At 40.1% G+C, this 23,091-nt stretch overlaps 1 protein-coding gene across 6 annotated transcripts in view; it reads right to left on the minus strand.

Moving 5' to 3' along the window:
• The window catches only part of WDHD1 (WD repeat and HMG-box DNA binding protein 1), an 85,000-nt gene that overhangs the window by 57,334 nt on the left and 4,575 nt on the right, over positions 1-23,091 (minus strand). For 4 of the 6 annotated variants that reach the window (XM_077941041.1, XM_015143727.3, XM_015143726.3 and 1 more), the window contains 6 exons: positions 12,762-12,873; positions 9,357-9,508; positions 7,376-7,487; positions 7,087-7,137; positions 6,066-6,161; positions 621-713 (listed from right to left, as the gene is read on the minus strand). In XM_077941041.1, the coding sequence (XP_077797167.1) occupies positions 621-713; positions 6,066-6,161; positions 7,087-7,137; positions 7,376-7,487; positions 9,357-9,508; positions 12,762-12,873 (616 nt within the window). The remainder of the gene's footprint in view (positions 1-620; positions 714-6,065; positions 6,162-7,086; positions 7,138-7,375; positions 7,488-9,356; positions 9,509-12,761; positions 12,874-23,091) is intronic. The other 2 variants (XM_077941042.1, XM_015143729.3) reach the window with 1 other exon arrangement.

A 23,091-nucleotide genomic window follows, 5' to 3' on the forward strand; every position in this document is an offset into this window, starting at 1 on the left:
CCAGGTTGGTTTCGGATTCCTGGCCTCAAGCAATCCTCCTGCCTCAGTCTCTCAAAGTGCTGGGATTACAGGTATGAGCCACTGTGTCCAGCCACTGGCACAAGTTTCAAAGCAAAACCTAAAACCTAAAAAATGTTATTATCCTAGAGAGACAATTCAAGACATTCTCTTAGCATTCACAACCAAGATGAAGAAAACTAGTAAGTGAACTTTAATAAGCCATTGATGACCTACTGGGCTTACATTTCCTTAACTATAAATATCTGTGCATGTAAAAGAAAGAGAAAACAGACCAACAACCTTTCTTGCTCTAAAATTTCAGAGTCCATGATCACAAGTCTCAGTGAAACTTACTTAACAATAAAGGCTAACTACTGATAGCTTTAGAATAACTTGTGCAAATACGATGCAAGGGTTAAATTTGACTTCTTATAATAAAGACCTATTTCGTATCCAGTTATGATTAAATGAAGAAAGGATGAGTTGTTAGAAGATGGACCACATACAACAGCCAGGAGTTGTTTTCCAATTCAATAATATTTAACTGCAACTGTATTCAGGCAAACTATGCATTAACTGCTCCTTATAGCCCACTGAAAATGTCACTTTATAAAACCTACCTGAGAGATGAAATTATCTGAAAGATCAAATTGATGACTCCAAGTTTCTCTTCTATATAGCTTAACAGATTTTTCCACAGGAATTGCCAGTAACTATTAGAAAAGATAAACAACTTAAACAAAAGTTTACATTAAACTGAACTTGAAGACGGAAAAAGACACAAAATTCATTCAGATAAATTTACAAGACATAAAAGCAAATTAGTTTTTATTGTTTCTGTTTTTAAGAGACGGTGTCTCACTGTGTTGCCCAGGTTGGTCTTCAACTCCTGGGTTCAAGGGATCTTCCTGGCTCAGCCTTCTAAGTAGCTGGGACTACAGGCATACACCACTGTGCCAGGCACAAACCTGTATTTTAACTGGCAACTAATGAAACTCAGAATATTACTTAAAACTTCATTAAGCAAAAAATAGGTGATAATTTGTCATGGGAAGAGAAAAAAATAAAGGTGATCACTCTATTGCTTGCACCAAAAAATGGAGAACTTGTAATTACTAGTACTTTTAGTAAGATCACTTTTTCCCCCCACCAAAAAATGGAGAACTTGTAATTACTAGTACTTTTAATACAATTACTTTTTTCCCCCACCAAAAAATGGAGAACTTGTAATTACTAGTACTTTTAATAAGATAACTTTCTGCCCCCACCAAAAAATGGAGAACTTGTAATTACTAGTACTTTTAATACGATTACTTTTTTCCCCCACCAAAAAATGAAGAACTTGTAATTACTAGCACTTTTAATACGATTACTTTTTTCCCCTCCAAAAGATAGTCTTGCTCTGTCACCCACGCTGGAGTGCAGTGGTGTGATCATAATTCACTGAGCCTCAAACTCCTGGGGTCAAAGGATCTTCCTGCTTCAGCCTCCCAAATAGCTAGGACTACAGCCCAACTAATTTTTTTCCTGGTGTGTGTGTGTGTGTGTGTGTGTGTCTTTTTTTTCTTTTTTTTTTTTTTAAGAGATGGGGTCTCGCTGTGTTGCTCAAGCTGGTACTGAACTCTGGCCTCAAGTGATCCTCCTGCCTCAGCCTCCCAAAGTGTTGAGATTACAGCGTGAGACACCGTGCCTGACCTTCAATACTACTTCTTAAGGAATCTAGGCCCTTCTAATTTAAAAATTCCTCCCATTTGTTGGCGGAAAATAAAGACAGAATCCTTCAAATATCTTGAAAAACAAGAAATGTATCTTCTTATGCATTCTTCTAAAGAAACTGATTAGTAGAAAAAACTGTGTATTCATTCCATGATTATCCAAAAAACAATTAGTAATATATAATAAAATCTTTATTTTAAATAATTTTCAATTAGATTTTTTTGTAAGCAAAGAAAAAAATACACACTACATTTCCTTGAGCTCAATTATCACTTTACTCTAGAATGTACATTGTTAAAAGTTCACATGGGCTAGGTGTGGTAGCTCAGGCCTATAATCTCAGCACTTTGGGAGGCTGAGACAGGCAGATCACTTGAGCTCAGGAGTTTGAGACCAGCCTGAGTAACATAATGAGACCCTGTCTCTACAAAAAATAAAAAAATTAGCCAGCCATTGTGGGCGCGTGCCTCTAGTCCCAGCTACTCGGGTGGGGGACTGAGGTGGGAGGATGTAACTGAGTCCAGGAGGCAGAGGTTTCAGTGAATCATGATCATGCCACTGCATTCCAGCCTGGGCAACAGAGTGAGACCATGTCTCAAAAAAAGGAAAGAAAAAATAATTTTAAAAGCCAATTGTGTGTGTGTGTATATATCTACAAAAGAAAGAAAAACAAACTGTATATTTATATATATATATTGCCCAGGCTGGAGAGAAGTAGTGCCATCTCAGCTCACTGCAACCACTGTCTCCCAGGTTCAAGCAATTCTCCTGCCTCAGCCTCCCGAGTAGCTGGGACTACAGGTGCACACCACCACACCTGGCTAATTTTTGTATTTTCAGTAGAGGCAGGGTTTTATCACGTTGGCCAGGCTGGTCTCGAACTCCTGACCTCAGTTGATGCACACACCTCAGTCTCTCAAAGTGCTGGGATTATAGGCGTGAGCCACTGTGCCCGGCCACCAACTGTATACTTTTTATGTACACTGTCTGCTCATGTCTTTGCTTATCTTTCTAATGGGTTTTTACTGATTTGTAAGAATACTTTGCATACTATGGAAATTAGCTGTGTTTTATTGTTTCAAACTTTCTTCCCCAGTTTGTCATTTGTACTGTGACTATAATATTTTGTATCATGCAAAATTATTTACTTTTTGTATGATCTACTTTTATTTTCTGAAAAATTTCGAAAGAATAGAAAAGTTGAAATAATAATATAGTAAATACCTATATACAAACTCATCATGTGGAAGAAAGCTTCCAAGATGGTCCTCAAAGATTCCCACTTCCTGGTATTCATATCCTTGTGCTAATACGTTTGCTAAATCTCCTTTTCTCTACCTTTATATACACTAACTTTCCATATACATTTGGGTCTATTTATCTCTTTAACAGGTATGTGTCTATTCATAACTCAATAGCAAACTTTTAACTCTCATAACTTTATTATCTGATTGAATTAGATTATTTGCAACACTTCTTTTTCAAAATTTTTCATTTTCCACATGGATTTTCTCATTTTTTTAAGAAACCAATTGTTTATTTTCTTTTTTGAGATAGAGTCTTGCTCTGTCACCGGGGCTAGAGTGCAGTATTGTAATCTCGTCTCACTGCAACCTCCGCCTCCCGGGTTCAAGCAGTTCTTATGCCCGAGACTCCCAAGTAGCTGGGATTACAGGTGTGTGCCACCACGCCCAGCTAATTTCTGTATTTTTAGTAGAGACAGGGTTTCGCCATGTTGCCCAGGCTGGTCTTGAACTTGTGGCCTCAAGTGATCCACCTGCCTCAGCCTCCCAAAGTGCTGGGATTATAGGCATGAGCCATCAAACCCGACCCAATGTTTATTTTCCATCAACCTTATTTCCATGTTGCTTCAGAGCCTGTGCAAGAACAGCTTAAGATCACACAGTGGTTGTTCCCATGCATTCAGTGGTCTGAGCAGTGGGGAGCCACAAACCAGTCCTCCGTGGCAGGCTGAGCACACCAGTTTTCAGGAGGAAATTGCTAAATAGGCACAGAGGGCACCTGCACACCTTCAGACCAGTCTGCAACCTCAGGTTGAGGAGTACCGAACTCAGGAGTTGGAGCAGTCCATTCACCCTGAAATTCCTCCTGGGTCACAGCCTTTTTAGCAGCAGCCTGCCCTTCTTTTTCAATCTCTTCGGGAACTCTATAGAAGTAGAGATCAGGCATGACCTCCCACAGGAAATGGTGCCACGCATGTGAACTTCCTGGATCGGCATCCACCACATCAATCCCACTGAGTGAGCTCCCTTGCTGTTGCATGGGATGGTAGTGTCCACACAGCACAGAGGAAAATCTGTGCGACACAGAGCAATAGTAGGTAGGTTAACATAAGTTGCCTCTGTGAGAGGCTGGTATTCAGCCCTGGGATTAGTCATTTTAAGAAGCTGTGGCTCCTAAAAGACTGCCTGGATCTGGTTAGTGAAAGTTCCAGGAGTGAAGCAGCCAGCAATTGGAGTGACTCCAGTGGCAGCAGCAAACTTTAGCATGGCCCTCTGGCCAGTATTCCCAGATGATATGAGACTGACGTCGGTAGGGTTTTCAACAGCAACAGTGGCACAAGCTCCCAGCAGAAGCTTCTCCCAGGTCCTCTTCAGATTAATGATGTAGATGCCGTCACTTTTTATTTTATAGATGTACTGTTCCATCTGGAAGACAAAGCTGGTGCTACCTAAGTGGGTTCCTGCTGCAAGGAACTTAAGGACATCCTTCTCCTTCATTTGCAGGACATCGAGGGTTCTAGACATTGTGAAAGTTTCCCTTTAAATTATGATGAGAATCCAGAATATCATATGGACCCTTCTCTGGGTAGCGTGGAAAGCCCACATGGGCTTTAGAATCAGCTCAATTTGGTCCTCCCAGACATCTTATTGGTACTTTTATTTTATTTTGTTTTCTTTTTTTTTTTCTAAGAGCCTTCAGATAAGATATTTTTATTTTTGAGGCAGGGTTTTGCTCCATTGCCCAGGCTGGAGTGCAGTGACAAGATCATAGCCTACTGCAGCTTTAATCTTCTGGGCTCAAGTGATCCTCCTGCCTCAGTCTCCCAAGTAGATGGGATTACAGGAATATGCCACCACACCTGGCTAATCTTCATTTTTTTGTGTAGATAAGGTCTCACTATGTTGCCCAGGCTGGTGTCAAACTCCTGAGCTCAAGCGGTTCTCCTGCCTCAGCTTCCCAAAGTGCTGGGATTACAGGCATGAGCCACCACACACAGCCTGGTATTTTATATGTGAATGTTATCAAAACTATAGATTAATTTAGGGAAAAACTGACATCTTTATTTATATCAAAAATTCCTTTCTAAGAGTATATGTTTCTATTTATCCAAGTCTTCTTTTACTTCTCTTGGTAGCATGTTAAAATTTTCTTTATATAGATCTTTCACATTTCTTATACATTTAACCTGTTACTGTATCTTTTTCAGTGTAACAGTAAATGCATTATTTTTCCTACATACTTTCTAAATGGCTATTGTTTGTATACAGGATAACAATCCTGTATTTGTATAACAATCCTGTATGCAAACAATTTTGCTTCTAGTTATCTTACTAAATTTTCTTATTATTAGTAATGATTTTCTTCCCCAGTTGATTTTCTTGGGATTTACTCATATATAAACATTTCATTTGCAAATAATGAACATTCTCTTTCTTCCTTTCAAATTTCTCATATTTTTCTGTTGTCTAACTGTATCAGTTAGTACCTCCAAAATGTTAGGTACTAACAGTGAGAGTGGACATAATAAAACTGTCTCCAGAGTTGTTCCATTAAGTATGAATGTGAAGGAAAATATAAAATTCATTAATTCATGCAAAATTTATACTTTAAAATGAATCCTGATAAAGTTCAAATGTTTCTTAAAGCATTTCAATACTAATTATTTGGCTTGGTACTCTAAAATTTATAATCCAAATTTTTAAAGTTTTTTGACAATTAAAAAAACTATTTTTACATTCAAAGTTGAAAAGGACTGAATAAAACAAAGGTTAAAAAATAAGAATCATGCCGGGCACAGTGGCTCACGTCTGTAATCCTAGCACTTTGGGAGGCCAAGGCGAGTGAACTGCCTGAGCTCAGGAGATCGAGACCACCCCGGGCAACATGATGAAACCTCCTCTCTACTAAAAATACAAAAAATTAGCCGGGCATGGCAGTTTGCGCCTGTAATCCCAGCTACTCGGGAGGCTGAGGCAGGAGAACTGCTAGAACCTGGGAGGCAGAGGTTGCAGTGAACCGAGATCGCGCCACTGCACTCCAGCGTGGGCGACAGAGTAAGACTCTGTTTCTAATAAAAAATAAAAATAAAAATAAGAATCTCTTACCTTCCCACTTTTTGGCTGCCAAGCAAGTCTGCAGATTGATTTTGCATTTATCACATCGTTGCATTTTTGTAGCAGTGGCCAACTAATAGCACATGTCTAATTGGTAAAAAAAGAAAATGTCTTTCCCTTTATGAAAATTCCTCCCCCAAAATATATGCAGAACTGAATATATTTAAATGCTTCAAATTAATATATATCTCAGAAAAATGCAACTTAATGTACCTTAATTATAATACTACCTGATAAACCTAAACTGCTTTAAGTCCTTCAAAGATATGAAAAGTACAAATCTTAAATAACTAGAGTATTTTCTGTGCAGAATAAACAAATGATATACTTACTGAATAATCATACACACATACACAAAACCCCAATATGTGAAATTCTTAGAATGACTACAAAAAAAAAAAAATTCAAAGGTCTACTATAAAATGTTAAAGTATCAAAGTCGGTTCTTTTAAATAGCTCAAGAATGAAGGGAAGGAACTGTGGATATTAAGGCATTATTTGTGGAAGATATTTCTTTAGTCAATTACATTCATATTCTCCCTAGAAATGCCAAGCCATCTCTGACTGTCTTGGGAAGACTTAACTGTTCCCTCTGTCAATCTGGAGAACACCTCATTTCGTACCTCCTTTAAAACCTTTATTAGGCTGCATTTGAACAAATTGTATATGTGACTCTCCAAATCAAGTGTGACCCATAATTTTTTATCCCTAACTGTCTAACCCAAGGCCCAACGCATGGTCATTACATTACAAATATAAAATAACTGAATTTATTCCCTTCATTTACAAAACTTAGAAAGTTAAATATAAGATTATCATTCCCCTTGTGATTAGGTACAAATACAATTTACTTTGACACTAGATTACTGTGGACTTCGATCACAAAAAGTATTTAATGGTACCAAAGAAAACTCTAAAGAAAAGCAATTATTAATTTGGTCCAGTAATATGACATATAACAATTTATTACAGGAATGGGCAAAAAACTTTAAATTTAAATTGCTGAGTTTACCTGATCTGAAATTTGCCACACTCTGACAGATCCATCACAACTAGCTGATGCCTGCAGGAATAAACAACACATTTCTCTATAGTCATAGCCATAATACCACACGGAAAGTGGTTCAATTAATTAAATCAAAAAGCCCTTTTATCAACTGGGTGAAATTTCCTGCTAACTCTCTTCCTGAATAAAATAAAGCTTGAAAAGTTAGAGTTAGCAGAAAATTTTTTAGATAGTAGGAAATATATTTTTAAACATATTCAGGAAAAACACAAAAAGAGAAGGAAAAAAGAATTACCAGAAAGATGTCCTTAGGATCAAAGGAAAGACTTAAAACAGGGGCATCATGTCCTCGAAATGTTTTCTGTTGGCTGCTATCCATCACATCCACAATTTTGACTAGAAAATCACTAAGAACAAAAAGAGTAATGCAAATGAATAAATGCTAATACAAAGGCCTCTCCTAGGCCGGGCGCGGTGGCTCACGCCTGTAATCCCAGCACTTTGGGAGGCCAAGGTAGGCGGATCACGAGGTCAGGAGATCGAGACCATCCTGGCTAACACAGTGAAACCCCGTCTCTACTAAAAATACAAAAAATTAGCCAGGCGTGGTGGCGGGCGCCTGTAGTCCCAGCTACTCAGGAGGCTGAGACAGGAGAATTGCTTGAACCCAGGAGGTGGAGCTTGCAGTGAGCTGGGATCGCGCCACTGCACTCCAGCCTGAGAGCAAGACTCTGTCTCAAAATACAAACAAACAAACAAACAAAAGAAAAAAAACACCTCTCCTAAAAGCTATGATCCAAATATTTCTTCCTCTTCTTTTTTTTTTTGAGATGGAGTCTTGCTCTATCACCCAGGCTGGAGTGCAGTGGTGCGATCTCAATTGCAACCTCCGCCTCCCGGGTTCAAGCGATTCTCCTGCCTCAGCCTCCCAAGTAGCTAGGGTTACAGGTGCACATTACCACGCCCAGCTAATTTTTGTATTTTAAATAGAGACGGGGTTTCACCATGTTGGTCAGGCTGGTCTTGAACTCCCTACCTCATGATCTGCCCACCTCAGCCTCCCAAAGTGCTAGGATTAGAGGCATAAGCCTGTCCAAGTATTTCAAAATCACAAGAGTAAATGCTGTAATTTCTTTATAGCAGCTTATAAAATTTGGCACCCAAATTTAATGACTTACCTTTTAGTTTTGCTCTATAAATATGCTGAAAACACAAGTCAAGATTTCCCATTATGCTAAAATACAAACACTTCCTAAATGGCTTCTTTAGTTACATCTTAAACTTCTATTATTTGCTAATCTAATTATAGCTACAACCATTTTTAAAAGTACTATACCTTTCACTTCACCTCAGCAATTCAACCAATTATATTGTTTTCCTATGACAAAGAAGCATCAAGAGAAACTCCAAAATATTCTGACTATATAGTCCAAGTTCTAACTAAAATAATTTTTTTTTTTTTTTGAGATGAAGTTTCACTCTTGTCGCCCAGGCTGGAGTGCAATGGCATGATCTCAGCTCACTGCAACCTCTGTCTCCCGGGTTCAAGCAATGCTCTTGCCTCAGTCTCCCGAGTAGCCAGGATTACAGGTGCCCGCTACCACGCCCAGTTCATTTTTGTCTTTTTAATAGAGAAGAGGTTTCACTGTGTTGGCCAGGCTGGTCTTGAACTCCTGACCTCAGGTGATCTGCCCGCCTTGGCCTCCCAAAGGGCTAAGATTACAGGCATGAGTCACCACGCAAGCCCTAAAATAATTTTTTAAAATTTTGCATCAAGCTATGCTTTCGGTATTATAAAATAGGCCATCTGCAGAGCAGTACATTTCTTTTCTTTTCTTTCTTTTTTTTTGGGCGGGGGACAGTGTCTTATTCTGTCACCTAGGCTGGAGTGCAGTGGCACCATCTTGGCCCACTGCAACCTCTGCCTCCTGGCCAGCTCTGCTGCCACACCCAGCTGATTTTTTGTATTAGTAGAGACAGGGTTTTGCCATGTTGGTCAGGCTGGTCTTGACCTCCTGAGCTCAGGTGATCCGCCCGCCTTGGCCTCCCAAAGTGCTGGGATTACAGGCGTGAGCCACCACACCTGGCCAAAGCAACATATTTCAATTCAAAAAGAAGCCCAAGTTTATCCTCAAAAACCTTTACTAGATAAAAAAATATATGAGGAAACAAAAAACAAAAAAGTAAGTCACAGTCCTGAAAACATTACCCTGAAACAAATAAACAAGGCCTTTTGTTCTAACATTATTTCCTTTTCTGATGTCAAAGAGCCTTACCTAGATCCAGCAGCAATTTTAGCACCATCCCCATTAAAGACCACATGGTTTGCATTTGTAGTGAAGCGAGTCAATATACCATCTGGAACGCCTTCAGGAAATGTGTGGACTTGAATAGTATTATTAGAAACTGCAGTGACCAATTTTCCATTCTAAAAGAAAAATTAAGGTAAGAAACATTAGCAAAACAAATCCAAATGACTGGGAGTCTCTCCATAGATAAAAATCTGGCAAAAAAAAAAAAACAAAAAACCTTAAAAATGTAGTTCATATCAAGAGAAAAATTATCACTAAATATACAACTTTGCTGGAATGTGCATTAGCAAGAAAAATTTGCTAGCTTTAGAAAAATTAATTCTACCTTCAGCAACCAATCTTATAGCCTCTAATTTTTCTTTTATTCTGGTAAGAAAAATATTTGAATAGTACTTCTATGGATCCTAAGTGTTATAAAAATGAAGGAGACTCGAGAGAGCTTTTCAGAGAAAACACAGCTAGTCTCAAAATGAGAAGGCATCAGAAGGCATGGCCACAATAGTCATTGCCCTATGTTTCCACAACAAAATCATTACATGTCTTTTTAGAGTAAAGCCTAAATGCAGAATCCATGCCAGAGACTGGAGTGATATACCTATAAGGCAAGGAATGTTAAGAATTGCCACACCACCAGAACCCAGAAGACAGGAATGGAACATATCCTCCCTCAGAGCCTTGGGAAGAGCCAATCATGACGACACCTTAATTTCTGACTTCCTGCCTTCTGAACTGTGAGATAATTTTCTGTTGTTTTAAGCCACCAAATTTGTGGCAATTTGTTATAGCAGCCTTAGTAAACTAATACATGTTCACTGATCGGAAAAAAAATGACAATATGAAAGTATTGGAGCTGGGTGTGGTGGTTCACACCTGTAATCCCAGCACTTTGGGAGGCTGAGGCGGGTGGATCACGTGAGGTCAGGAGTTTGAGACCAGTCTAGCCAACATGGTGAAACACCGTCTCTACTAAAATTACAAAAAAATTAGCCAGGCATGGTGGTGGGCACCTAGCTGGGTGGGAGGCTGCGAACCCGGGAGGTGGCAGTTGCAGTGAGCTGACCCCGCACCATTGTACGCCAGCCTAGGCAACAAGCATGAAACTCCGTCTCAAAAAAAAAAAAAAAGGTCGGGTGCGGTGGCTCACGCCTGTAATCCTGAGGCCAAGGTAGGCGGATCATGAGGTCAGGGGATTGAGACCATCCTGGCGAACACGGTGAAACCCCGTCTCTACTAAAAATACAAAAAATTAGCCAGGCGTGGTGGCTGGCGCCTGTAGTCCCAGCTACTGGGGAGGCTGAGGCAGGAAAATGGCGTGAACCTGGGAGGCGGAACTTGCAGTGAGCCGAGATCTGCCACTGTACTTCAGCCTGGGTGACAGAGTAGAGACTCGTCTCAAAAAAAAAAAAAGTATCCTGAGCAGAGGGTAAGTTCCTTATTTTATGAAGTAATCTCCATTAACATTTAGGGGTTAAGTCTTCTTAATTTTGTTATATTCGTGTGTGTTTGTGTGTGTGTGTATGTGTATATATATGTATTTATTTATTTTAACAAACATAAGACTACACTATATTAACTGTTCTGAATCTCATTCTTTTTCGACTTATTGTAAACTTATTTTCAACTTATTATAAATATCTTTTCAGATGAAAATAAATAGAGATACCCTATTTTTATAGTGGCTGCATAGTATTCCATTATATGGCTCTACCAAAATTTATAAAATAACTTCTCAATTGAAAGACCCTTCAATTGTTTGTAACGTTTGCTATTATTATGAATTGCGCTTTTACTAATATCCTTTTCCACATAAACTTGAAAATAGCCAAAAATGACTGTGTCCATTCCAATTTTAATATATGGTATCAATTTGCTCTAAAAAAAAAAGTTTCTCACTTATATATCCAGACACTGTGTGTGATAATATTTACTTCTCAAAGCCCTCACTATTACTGGGATTAGCAATATTTTTCGTCCTTGCCAATTTTATGGGGAAAAAAATCCAATTTTAAAATTTGCACTTCTTTGCTTACTAGTAAGATTTAGCTTATATTTAATGTATGTTGGTCATTTATGTTTTTTCTTCTGGGAATGTATTTTCCAATTATATATGATCATTTTAAAAAGAATATCTAAACACCATCTAATCTACCTTAAATGCGCCTGGGTTTGGAAAAAATATGAATTCTGTGGAAAGATTTTTCTACCTAAACACAATACACTCAAATTAAAAGTCATCATGAATGAAAAGCTTAGGGGTTTATAGAAATTTAATTTCCAAAGTCCTTCTGAATAAGTCTTCATTCTCCAAGTAACCTACATCTCATTCCCATATTTGCCTTACACAAAACATCAGAAACATATATGAACATATATTGGGAAAGTTAATGAAACATTCCCTTTTCTAGAACAATTCCTTAAGTTATCTGAATCAGTAGGTGTTTTAGTCTGTTCTGTACTGCTATAAGAATACCACGGATTGGGTAATTTATAGTGAACAGAAATTTATTGTCTCTTGATTCTGAAGGCTGGACACTACAAGACTGAGGGGTTGGCATCTGGCAAGGGTCTTCTTATTGCATCATCCCATCTTGGAAGAGTAAAAAGAGGGCAAGAGGGAGAGCAAGAGGATCAAACTCACCCTTTTATGATGAACCCACTCCTGAGATAGTGGCATCAATCCAATCATGAGGCCAGAGCCCTCATAGTCTCAATACTTCTCAGTAGACCCCACCTCCCACCACTGTTATGTTGGGGATTAAGTTTCCAACACATGCTTTTGGGGTAACACATTCAAACCACAGCAGTGAGCTAAAACCACTACTGAGTTTTCCCTTAAAGGAAAAAAGGGAACATTTAAACTGTTCTTGAAAGTATTATTTTCCTGCATTTATTTTAATTGGTTCACCATTCATGTCCATTAATCTCTTCTAATAAACCACTCAGAGTTTACCTTTAAAATTTTGGGGTGGTTAGGTATGGTGGCATGCACCTACAGTCCTAGCTACCTGGAAGGCTCAACTGGGAGGACTGCTTGAGCCCAGGAGTTTGAGACCAGTCTGAGCAACATGGCAATATCCCATTTCAAAAAAAAAAAAAAAAATTGGTGTGGCAAGTTACGGCATTATCATGCATTTAAAAATATTATTTCATGAGATAAAAAAAGCAAAGGTATATCTATATTCAAAAATGTTTTTTCACATCCCTCAAAAAAAAATTGGTAGGGCAAGTTATGGCATTATCATGCATTTAAAAATATTATTTCATGAGATAAACAAGGTATATCTATATTCAAAAATATTTTTTTCACTCAAGCATAAGAATCACATGCCAGTATCATTTCATATCAATTGATATAACTGTTTTTACTACCTTCAAAGCACATGAATATGCCTTTTCTCCAACATTAATGAACTTAGGATCATCATCATCCAAGTCTTCCCAAATCCTCACATCACCATCACTTCCACAAGTCACAATAAAACTGTGAAGAAAAGACACAAATTAAAGTCATCGGGCATGGTGTCTCATGCCTATAACGCTAGCACTTTGGGAATACAAGGTGGGAGGAATGCTTGAGGCCAGGAGTTCGAGACTAGCCTCGAAAATACAGAGAGTCTCTATAAAAAATTTAAAAATTAGCTAGGCATGGTTACGTGTACTTGTAGTACCAGCTACTTGGGAGGCTGGGAAGATCACTTGAGCCTGGGAGGTCAAGGCTGCAGTGAACCATGATGGCACAACTGCACTCCAGCCTGGGCAACAGAGCAAGACTCTCTCTCAAGGGGGGAAAAAAAAAAAAACAAGTCACCTAGTTTCATACATACTAGTTTTTTGGAATGCTACCTCTATATTTACCACTTTTTCATAAAATGAAGACATTAGCCAGTATTTTTTCTCATTTTACACACATAAACCTTAAAAATAAAGTGCTAATTTTCTTCTATAAAATAAAATATGAGTTTAATACTCTAGTTCTTCTTTGGCATAAAATTTTAAAATTGTGAGGCAGAGTCTCATTCTGTTGCCTAGGAAGTAGCACGATTACAGCTCTCTACACCCTCCGCCTCCCAGGCTCAAGCGATCAACCCACCTCAGCTCCCCAAGTAGCTGGGACTACAGGCGCATGCCACCAGGCTGGTTAATTTGTTTATTTTTTGTAGGGACAGAGTCTCCCTACATTGCCCAGGCTGGTTTCGAGCTCCTGGGCTCAAGGGATCTGCCTGCCTTGACCTCTCCAAGTCAAGGGATTACCGACATGAGTCACCCTGCTTGGCCAGCATAAAATCATTTATTTGTAAGAATGTAAGATAGATGGGCATATAATCTCTGCAACAATACGGACCGTATCTTCCTTGCCCACCATTGTATCCCTAGCACCAGTCAGTCTCTGACAGAAACCTTAATAAATATTGGTTGAATTAATAAATGAATAGATGTGTGAGCTCAACTATCCAAATATGTTTCAAATAGCCATCTGTATCTATCTTATTTTAAACTTCTCATCTTCCAAATGCTTTTACTCATTTAGTATGTGCCCTATCTATATATATACAAAAAAGTAAAAACAAAATATAACTTATGTAATAAAATAGAAAAATAACATATAATAAATAGAAAAAAAAAACTATACAAAGAGTTGTGGATGTTCCAAAGAAAAAGATTACTTCTCACCTGGGAAAACCAAAAAGGTTCATAAGAAAGATGGTATTTACACTGGGAAGTCAAAGAACAAGTAGGACTAGATATGCTAAGACTGGTGACAAGGGCAGTTCCAGAGAAAATCACATGAACCAAAATAGAGTTAACACAGCACGGGGGAGTTTACCTGGAGCACACAAGCCAGGAAAGGAAAAAGAAAATGAAGTCTAGGTCACTTATTTAGAATAATCTTAATGCCAGAGTAAGGTGGTTAGGCTGCCTTCAATAGGGAGTAGACAGGAGGACCACAAGTCTCATTTTGCCTGGGATGCTCCTGGTTTATCTGTCCAATCGGCCTGGCATTTGTCCAGGAATTTTCACTTTAAAACATATTGCGTCTGGAATTAGTTGGTTCTTGGTCTCGCTGACTTGAAGAATGAAACCGCAGACCCTCACGGTGTTAGTTTTTAAAGATGGTGTGTCCGGAGTTTGTTCCTTCAGACATGTCTGGAGCTTCTTCCTCCTGGTGGGTTCGTCATCTCGCTATCAGAAGTGAAACTGCATATCTTCACGGTGAGTGTTACAGCTCTTAAAAGCAGCATGGATCCAAAGAGTGAAACAACAAAACTTCCACAACGTGGAAAGTAACCCGACCAGGTTGCCACTGCTGGCGCCAGCAACCTGCTTTTATTCCCTTATCTGACCCCACCCCCATCCTGCTGATTGGTCCATTTTACAGAGAGCTGATTGGTCTAGTTTACAGAGAGCTGATTGGTCTGTTTTGACAGAGTGCTGATTGGTGCATTTACAATCCTTGAGCTAGACAGAGTGCTAAAAGGAAAAGTTCTCCAAGTCCCCACTAGGTTAGCTATATAGAGAGTACCAATTGGTGTATTTACAAACCCTGAGCCAGACGCAGAGTACTGATAGGTGTATTTACAAACCCTGAGCTAGACACAGAGTGCTGACTGGTGCGTTTACAATCCTTGAGCTAGACACAGAGTGCTAGACAGAAATGTTCTCCAAGTCCCTACTAGGTTAGCTAGATACAGAGTACCAATTGGTGTATTTACAAACCTTGAGCTAGACAGAGTGCTGATTGGTGTATTTACAAACCCTGAGCTAGACACAAGGGTTCTCCAAGTCCCCACTAGACTCAGGAGCCCAGCTGGCTTCTCCTAGTGGATCCTGCACTTGGGCTGCAGGCGGAGCTGCCCACCAGTCCCAAGCCTCGCCTGCATTCCTCAGCCCTTGGGCGGTGGATGGGACCGGGTACCAAGCAGCACGGGGCGGCATCCGTCGGGGAGAGTCCGGCCGAGCTGGAGCCCTCCATGGATGGGGGGCTCGGACATGGCGGGCTGCAGGTCCCGAGCCCCGTCCCACGGGAAGGCGGCTGAGGCCCAGAGACAATTCTAGCGTGCTGCATGCAGGCCGGCAGTGCGGGGGGACCCCGCGCAACCTCCGCAACTGCTGGCCCGGGTGCTAAGCCCCTCACTGCCCTGGGCCGGCGGCCCCGGCCGGCCACTCCGTGTGTGAGACCCAGGCCGGGGCCACGCCCGCCAGAACTCGCACTGGCCCCTGAGCGCAGTGCACAGCCCTGGTTCCCGCCCACGCCTCTCCCTCCACACCTCCCCACAAGCAATCAGAAGGAGGCGGCTCCAGCCTCGGCCAGCCCATTGAGGGGCTCCCAGAGTGCCGTGGCAGGCTGAAGGGCTCCTCAAGCGCCACCAGAGTGGACACTGAGGCCGAGGAGGCACGGAGAGTGAGGGCTGCTAGCACACTGTCACCTCTCAATATTAGTATTAGTTGCATCAAAATTGGCTAGGGTGGAGCCTGACCAACATGGCGAAACCCCAACTCTACTAAAAATACTAACATCAGTCAGGCATGGTGGTGTGCACACCTGTAATGCCAGCTACTCCGGAGGCTGCGGCATGAGAACTGTTTGAACCCAGGAGGCACAGGATGCAGTGAGCCGAGATCGCACTACCGTAGCCTGGGAAACAGAGCGCAACAGTGTCTCAGAAAAAAAAAAAAAAAAAAAAAAAAGGCTAGGGTGGGTTTGGCAGACCCCTTCTTTGTACTTCCAGCTTCTGCCATGGTCTCATTTAGTAATATAACACACATAACACATGGTTAAATCTGTAAAATGACTAGTGATAAACTATCTCCCCTTTCCCTACACTTTCCTGATGCAATGTAACTAACAAATCCTTTCAGTGCCAATATGTCAGTAAAAAACGGAATGAATTGAGACATAAGACCCTAGGGATAGCTACTTCTTTCAGTCCCAGTGGTGATGAGAGAAGTATTTCACGTTTCTGTTCCGATGGACTTTTTTTTCTTTTTTGAGACAGAGTTTTACTCTGTCTCCCAGGCTGAAGTGCAGTGGTGCTATCAAAGCTCACTGTAACCTCCACCTCCTGGGTTCAAGTGATTCTCCTGCCTCAGCCTCCCAAGTAGCTGGGACTGCAGGCGTGCGCGACCACACCCAACTAATCTTTGTGTTTTTAGTAGAGACAGGGTTTCACCATCTTGGCCAGGCTGGTCTCAAACTCCTGACCTCAGGTGATCCACCCACCTCGGCCTCTCAAAGTGCTGGGATTATAGGCATGAGCCACCACACCCAGCCTCGATGGGCTTCTTGGTGTATCAGCAGGTGCACTGGAGAAGATGTACAAAGTTATAGGTGCCAGTTGGTGGGACCAATGGAAAATTATAGTGAAATATAGTGAAATTAATAAGAAATAAAGGCAGAAAATAGAGTTAAGCAGTCTTCTAAAGAGCTTTTAGAGTAGTCTGAATGTTTTTCTAAATGGTTTTGTCCTTTATTGTATCAAATAACTACATATTAATTTTATTGATTGCTATGCTTTTTAAATTTTGGGAAAAAAATAAAAACCAACACAACCCTTTCAGTGGCAACGAGCTAAAAAGTATATCAAGTACATATTTAATAAAAGATTAAATACTAAATTTCTGCTCAGGAAAGTTGATAATGAAAATATAACTTGAATAAAATGTTAGTTGACATTTACCATGGGGCTATAGTGACACTATAGTGATAACACCAACCACAGGAAAATTAGAAGAGAAAAAAGTCCCAAAGAAGAATCAGTATCTATTCAAGTTAGTAGTTATCTTAAGAAGGCTGCCTGAAAACTGTGATTCTACTCCTGCAGAAGGTGAGTTTATATCTTGTGAAGCATGATTCTTCCTAAGAACTTAGTGCTCCCCAAAACAACTTTCTGAGGTGATGAAAATGGTCTATACCTGGTTACTGAGCAATTGTGGCTAATGTGACAGAGGAACTGAATTTTTAATGAAGTTAACCTTAATTGATTTAAATCTACATAGCTGCATGTGTCTAGTAGCTACTGTATTGGACAGTGCAGCATGAAAAGAAATGTCAGTTGTTCTAAAATAATTTTGTTCACTTTTCATTCCAAGTTTTCTGGTCCTAGCATAAAAAGCGAAGTGGGGAGGCTGAGGCAGGCGGATCACGAGGTCAGGAGATTGAGACCATCCTGGCTAACACGGTGAAACCCCATCTCTACTAAAAATACAAAATTAGCCGGGTGTTGTGGCGGCACCTGTAGTCCCAGCTACTGGGGAGGCTGAGGCAGGAGAATGGCGTGAACCCGTGAGGCAGAGTTTGCAGTGAGCCGAGAATGTGCCACTGCACTCCAGCCTGGGCAACAGAGCGAGACTCCGTCTCAAAAAAAAGAAAAAGAAAAAAGAAAAAAAGCAAAGTGACTGTTAATGGGTTGTCTCCATTATCAAAAGAAATTTTGGATGAGATCAGGTGCATTCAGGGTGGTATGGCCATGGACAGCAAAAGAACTTTCAAACAGTTAAATGATAAAAGTATTATATCAATGTCATCAGGAGCTTTAAATAGAAAATCACCCATATTAATTCCAATAATAGTTTAGTTTACTCTTCAGTTCATGGAAACAAAGTAAACCTGGAAGTTCATTCTGCTGAAAGTGAAATATCTGACATCATTGGGGATTCTATGTAAATTTATTTGAAAAGTTTAACACCAGTGATAAAATTCTTAATTTTTACAGTAATACAAATACAAACTTTGACAGGAAATAGAGTTAAGCAGTCCTGTGAAAGAAGTGCTTTCGCCGGGCGCGGTGGCTCAAGCCTGTAATCCCAGCACTTTGGGAGGCTGAAACAGGTGGATCACGAGGTCAGGAGATCGAGACCATCCTGGCGAACACGGTGAAACCCCGTCTCTACTAAAAAATACAAAAAACTAGCCAGGCGAGGTGGCGGGCGCCTGTAGTCCCAGCTACTTGGGAGGCTGAGGCAGGAGAATGGCGTGAACCCGGGAGGCGGAGCTTGCAGTGAGCTGAGATCCGGCCACTGCACTCCAGCCTGGGCCACAGAGTGAGACTCCGTCTCAAAAAAAAAAAAAAAAAAAAAAAAAGAAGTGCTTTCAGAGTAGTCTAAATTTTCTTCTAAATGGTTTTATCCTTTATTGTATCAAATAACTACATACTAATTTTATTGTTTTCTACAATGCTGTAGGAAAAATCAATATTCCTTTTTTTTTCCTTTTTGAAACAGGATCTTGCTCTGTTGCCTAGGCTGGAGTGCAGTGGCACCATCTCGGGTCACTGCAATTCCACTTCCCAGGTTCAAGTGATTCTCCTGCCTCAGCCTCCCAAGTAGCTGGTATTACAGGCACGTGCCACCCACACCTGGCTAATTTTTGTATTTTCACTAGAGATGGGGTTTCACCATCTCTGGTCTCTGGCCAGGCTGGTCTTGAACTCCTGACCTCAAGTGATACGCCTACCTCAGCCTTCTGAAGTGCTGGAATTACAGACGTAAGCCACTGCACCCAGCCAGAAAAATCAATGTTTTTACTATATTAGGAAACCTGTGAAACACAAAAGTACTTGAATTTGGAATTACAATTCATGATTCTGTCCAAATTAGCTGCAAGATAACATATCAACAAAAAAGAAGCCATACTTGTCAAATTTTCAGATTTTATTTATATCTAGAATTGCAGAACAACAGAATTTTTGGAAAAAACATGTTTTGTTTCGGATTTTGTTGCTCAGGCTGGAGTGCAGTGGCCCTACCACGGCTCACTGCAGCCTTGACCTCCTGGGCTCAAGCAATCCTCCCACCTCAGTTGCACACAAATCAATGTTAAATACACAAAAACTACTAGACTTCCTGGCCTCAAGCAATCCTCCCACCTCAGCAGTGCACAAACCAATGTTAATTAAATACACTAAAAATACTAGCATTGCAGGACATACTTTCTCCCTCTGCTTGGAATGATTAGGTTTTAAAATCTGTAAGCCTTTGAAGAGCGACCCTGTAAAACAACCTAAGGGTCCTACTGTAATAATGGTATTATTATTATCAGAAACAAGTCCTCTAAATCTTAGTTGCATTTAGTTGAAAACAGACATCTTTAATCAAAGCATTCAACTTAAGCTTTTGAAGCTTTTAGTGAAATGCAATTCATGAAAACAAAACTTATGCACAAGAAGACACTGAAATTTATCCCTACAAAAGCAAATAAGAATTGAACAAATTGCACATGAAAAGCTGGAATGGTGAATGACTTCATTTTAAAATTCTGGAACTGTACTTTGAAATATCTTGACTTGTGGGAAGAATCTTTTGATAGAACTCCCATTTTTAATTGTATAAATTTACGTTCTCTACCAGAATGAAATAAAAGAATAGGCTTAAAATCTGTGAAACATCCAAAAGAATCATAGACAACTTGATGAATTTTGTCCTTAAAAATAGTGAAGACCCTATTATTGAAGAAGGGTACCATGAATGGAGATAAAAAGACAGAACCTATAAAAATACTGAGGCTGAAGTATTTACTCATTTCAATTAAAACAAATTCTTAAAAATTATGACTCTCCCAGCTAGTAGAATTTGCTCTGAGCCTGCCAAGTACCTTAGAACCTAACATTTTTCTCTTTAAAAAATGTTATAGTCTAGGCCAGGCATGGTGGCTTATGCCTGTAATCCCAGCACTTTGGGAGGCTGAGGTGGGCGGATCACCTGAGGTTGGAGTTCGAGACCAGCCTGACCAACATGGAGAAACCCCATCTCTATTAAAAATACAAAATTAGCCGGGCATGGTGGCGCGTGCCTGTAATCCGAGCTACTTGGGAGGCTGAGGCAGGAGAACTGCTTGAACCCGGAGGCAGAGGTTGCAGTGGGCCGAGATGGTGCCACTGTACTCCAGCCTGGGCAACAAGAGTAAAACTCTGACTCAAAAAAAAAAAAAAGAATTGAAGATCTAACTTCAAATTTATAAGGCATAAAATGCAACTCTAAACAAGACTAGAGCTAATTTTATGAGAAAAATTAAAATAACACTGTATTAAAAATATTTTTTTCAGAAAGATATCAGTAATACCATGGGACAGGCTAAAAAACTGATTAAAGCACATAAATATGTACCAGAAATGATTATCCTACATATATTAACATTGAGATCATATGTTTAATGTTTGGATAATCAATGTAAATAAATATTTTTAATTTTTCTTGGGTAAACTGGGTAAGTTGTTAATTTACATATTCCTAGAAAATTGTACCTTTGCTTCTAATTTTCAAAACTATTAGCATAAGGGTGTCAATGTATTCACATATTTTGAAGCCTTTATTGTACCTTTTTTATCTCTAATATTATTTTATTTGTGCCTTCTCTTTTTTGATTCATGACTCTTGCTAAAGCTTTGTTCTACCAGGTTCAACCCCCAAGAAACCAGATTTTAGTTATAAGATGTATAGGATTTACTTTAAAATAATAAAGAGTAAGGCTGGGTGTGGTGGTTCATGCCTGTAACCCCAGCACTTTGGGAGGCCAAGGCCGGCTGATGAATTGAGGTCAGGAATTCAAGACTAGCCTGGCCAACATGGCGAAACCTTGTCTCTACTAAAAATACAGAAATTAGCCAGCTGTTGTGGAGGGCATCTGTGATCCCAGCTACTTGGGAGGCTGAGCCAGGAGAATCGCTTGAACCCAGGAGGTGTAGGTTACAGTGAGTAGAGGTCGTGCCATTGCACGATCTGGAGTGCCAGACACTCCAGCCTGGGTGACAGAGCTAGACTCCGTCTCAAAAAAAGAAATCCACTATCAGTGTCTGGGCATGAAGATTAATTATATCAAGACTTCATCCACTGTATGACATAACCTCAAGGAGTCAATGATTACCAATGCATTTCTTACTACCTCGACTCTATCCTCAGAGAGCAACATTCCTTCCCTAATCTGACCACCTCTCCTTGACTCCTTCATTGAGTCTCATGAGGTTCATGGTGAGGCACCAGCAAAATCTCTATCTACTCAGCTTTCTTTCTGGTCATTCTTCTGGAGTCAGTGTTTCCTCTTCAGCCCTCTTAAGTAGTGACTGATTTCTTTCTATACCCCTCTGCTACTAGAGACAAAATCAAAACCACATAGTATCAACCTCACTAATTCAAATTCCTTCCCTTCTATTATCTTGAACCCACTTCAAGGTTTTCATTCTTACTGCTTTATAAAACTTGCCAATGGCCTCCACATTGCTAAATCTAATGGTGAATTCCCAGTCTTCAACCTGACCCACCAGGAGCATCTGACAGAGTTTATTATTTCCTGTTCCTCAAACACTTCATTTGGCTTCTAAACATCCTTCTTGTCTTTCAGTCCTCTACTTTTCTAGCTACTCTTTCTTAGTCTCCTTAGCTGGATCCTCTTTAACTTGATCTCTAAATATTTTGGAGTACCCTTGAACGTCTTTTCTTATCTATATTTACTCCTTCCCTAAGTGATTTCGTCCAAGTTCACAGTAATAAATACTATATATATAAGGACATTTCCCACATTTATATTATTAGCCAGGACCTCAATCCTGAACTCTGGAAATTATCAGCTAAAGGTGTAAAGGTAACCCTTGAACGACATGGGCGTTATGGGTTCTGACCCCGCAACAGTCAAAAATCCACATATAAGTTTTGATTCTCCCAAAACTTTACTAATAGCCTGCTGTTGATTAGAAGCCTTACTGATAACATAAAGTCAATTAACACATATTTTGTGTATGTATTATATACTATATCTGTATAATATAGTAATATAGAGAAAAAATATATCAGGAAAATCATAAAGAGGAGAAAATATATTTACTATTCACTAAGCGGAAGTAGATCATCATAAAGGTCTTCATCCTTATTATCTTCACATTGAGAAGGCTGATGGGGAACAGGAAGAGGAGTTGGTCTTGCTGTCTCAGAGGTGGAAGCAGGGAGGAAGTAGAGGAGGAGGCAGGAGAGGCAGGCATACTTGGTATGACTTTATAAAAACACATCATAATTTCCATCTGACTCTTTTCCTTTTTAATTTCTCTAAAAATGTTTCCATACAGTACCAATCTTTCTTCCACCATTTCCTTCAGTTTCAGTGCTCATATCATAGAAGGGTCTATGTTATAAAATAAGTCAAAAGCAGTCTTGAATAATCAGAACCCTTCTGCCAGATTGCCTAAAGTCAATTTGTTTTCTGGCACTGCTTCTTCTACATCTTCTTCCTTATCACTTGGCACTAGTTTGGAAGCACTCATTTCTATCAAATTGTCTTCTGCTAACTCTTGGGTTTAGTGTCTATTAGCCTTTTTTTTTTTTTTTTTTTTTTTTTTGAGACAGAGTTTTGCTCTGTCGGCCAGCCTGGAATCGTGCAGCGGCACAATCTCAGCTCACTGTAACCTCCACCTCCCAAGAGAAGGTGGCATGTGGGATTACAGGTGCATGCCACCACATCCAGCCAATTTTTTTAAGTTTTTGGTAGAGATGGGGGGGGTCTCATCATGTTGGCCAGGTTGGTCTCGAACTCCTGACCTCAAGTGATCCATCTGCCTGGGCTTCCCAAAGTGTTGGGATTACAGGTGTGAGCCACCGCGTCCAGTCGTGTCTGCTAGCTCTTGAATGTCTCCAAGCACCGTATCTTGAAATTACTTCGCTCCCTATCTTTTTTGCCATACCCACAATCTCGTTCATGATTTCCTTGACTGGCTCTGCT

Source organism: Macaca mulatta, chromosome 7 (genome assembly GCF_049350105.2).
Source record: "Macaca mulatta isolate MMU2019108-1 chromosome 7, T2T-MMU8v2.0, whole genome shotgun sequence".
NCBI classification, from domain to species: Eukaryota; Metazoa; Chordata; class Mammalia; order Primates; family Cercopithecidae; genus Macaca; species Macaca mulatta.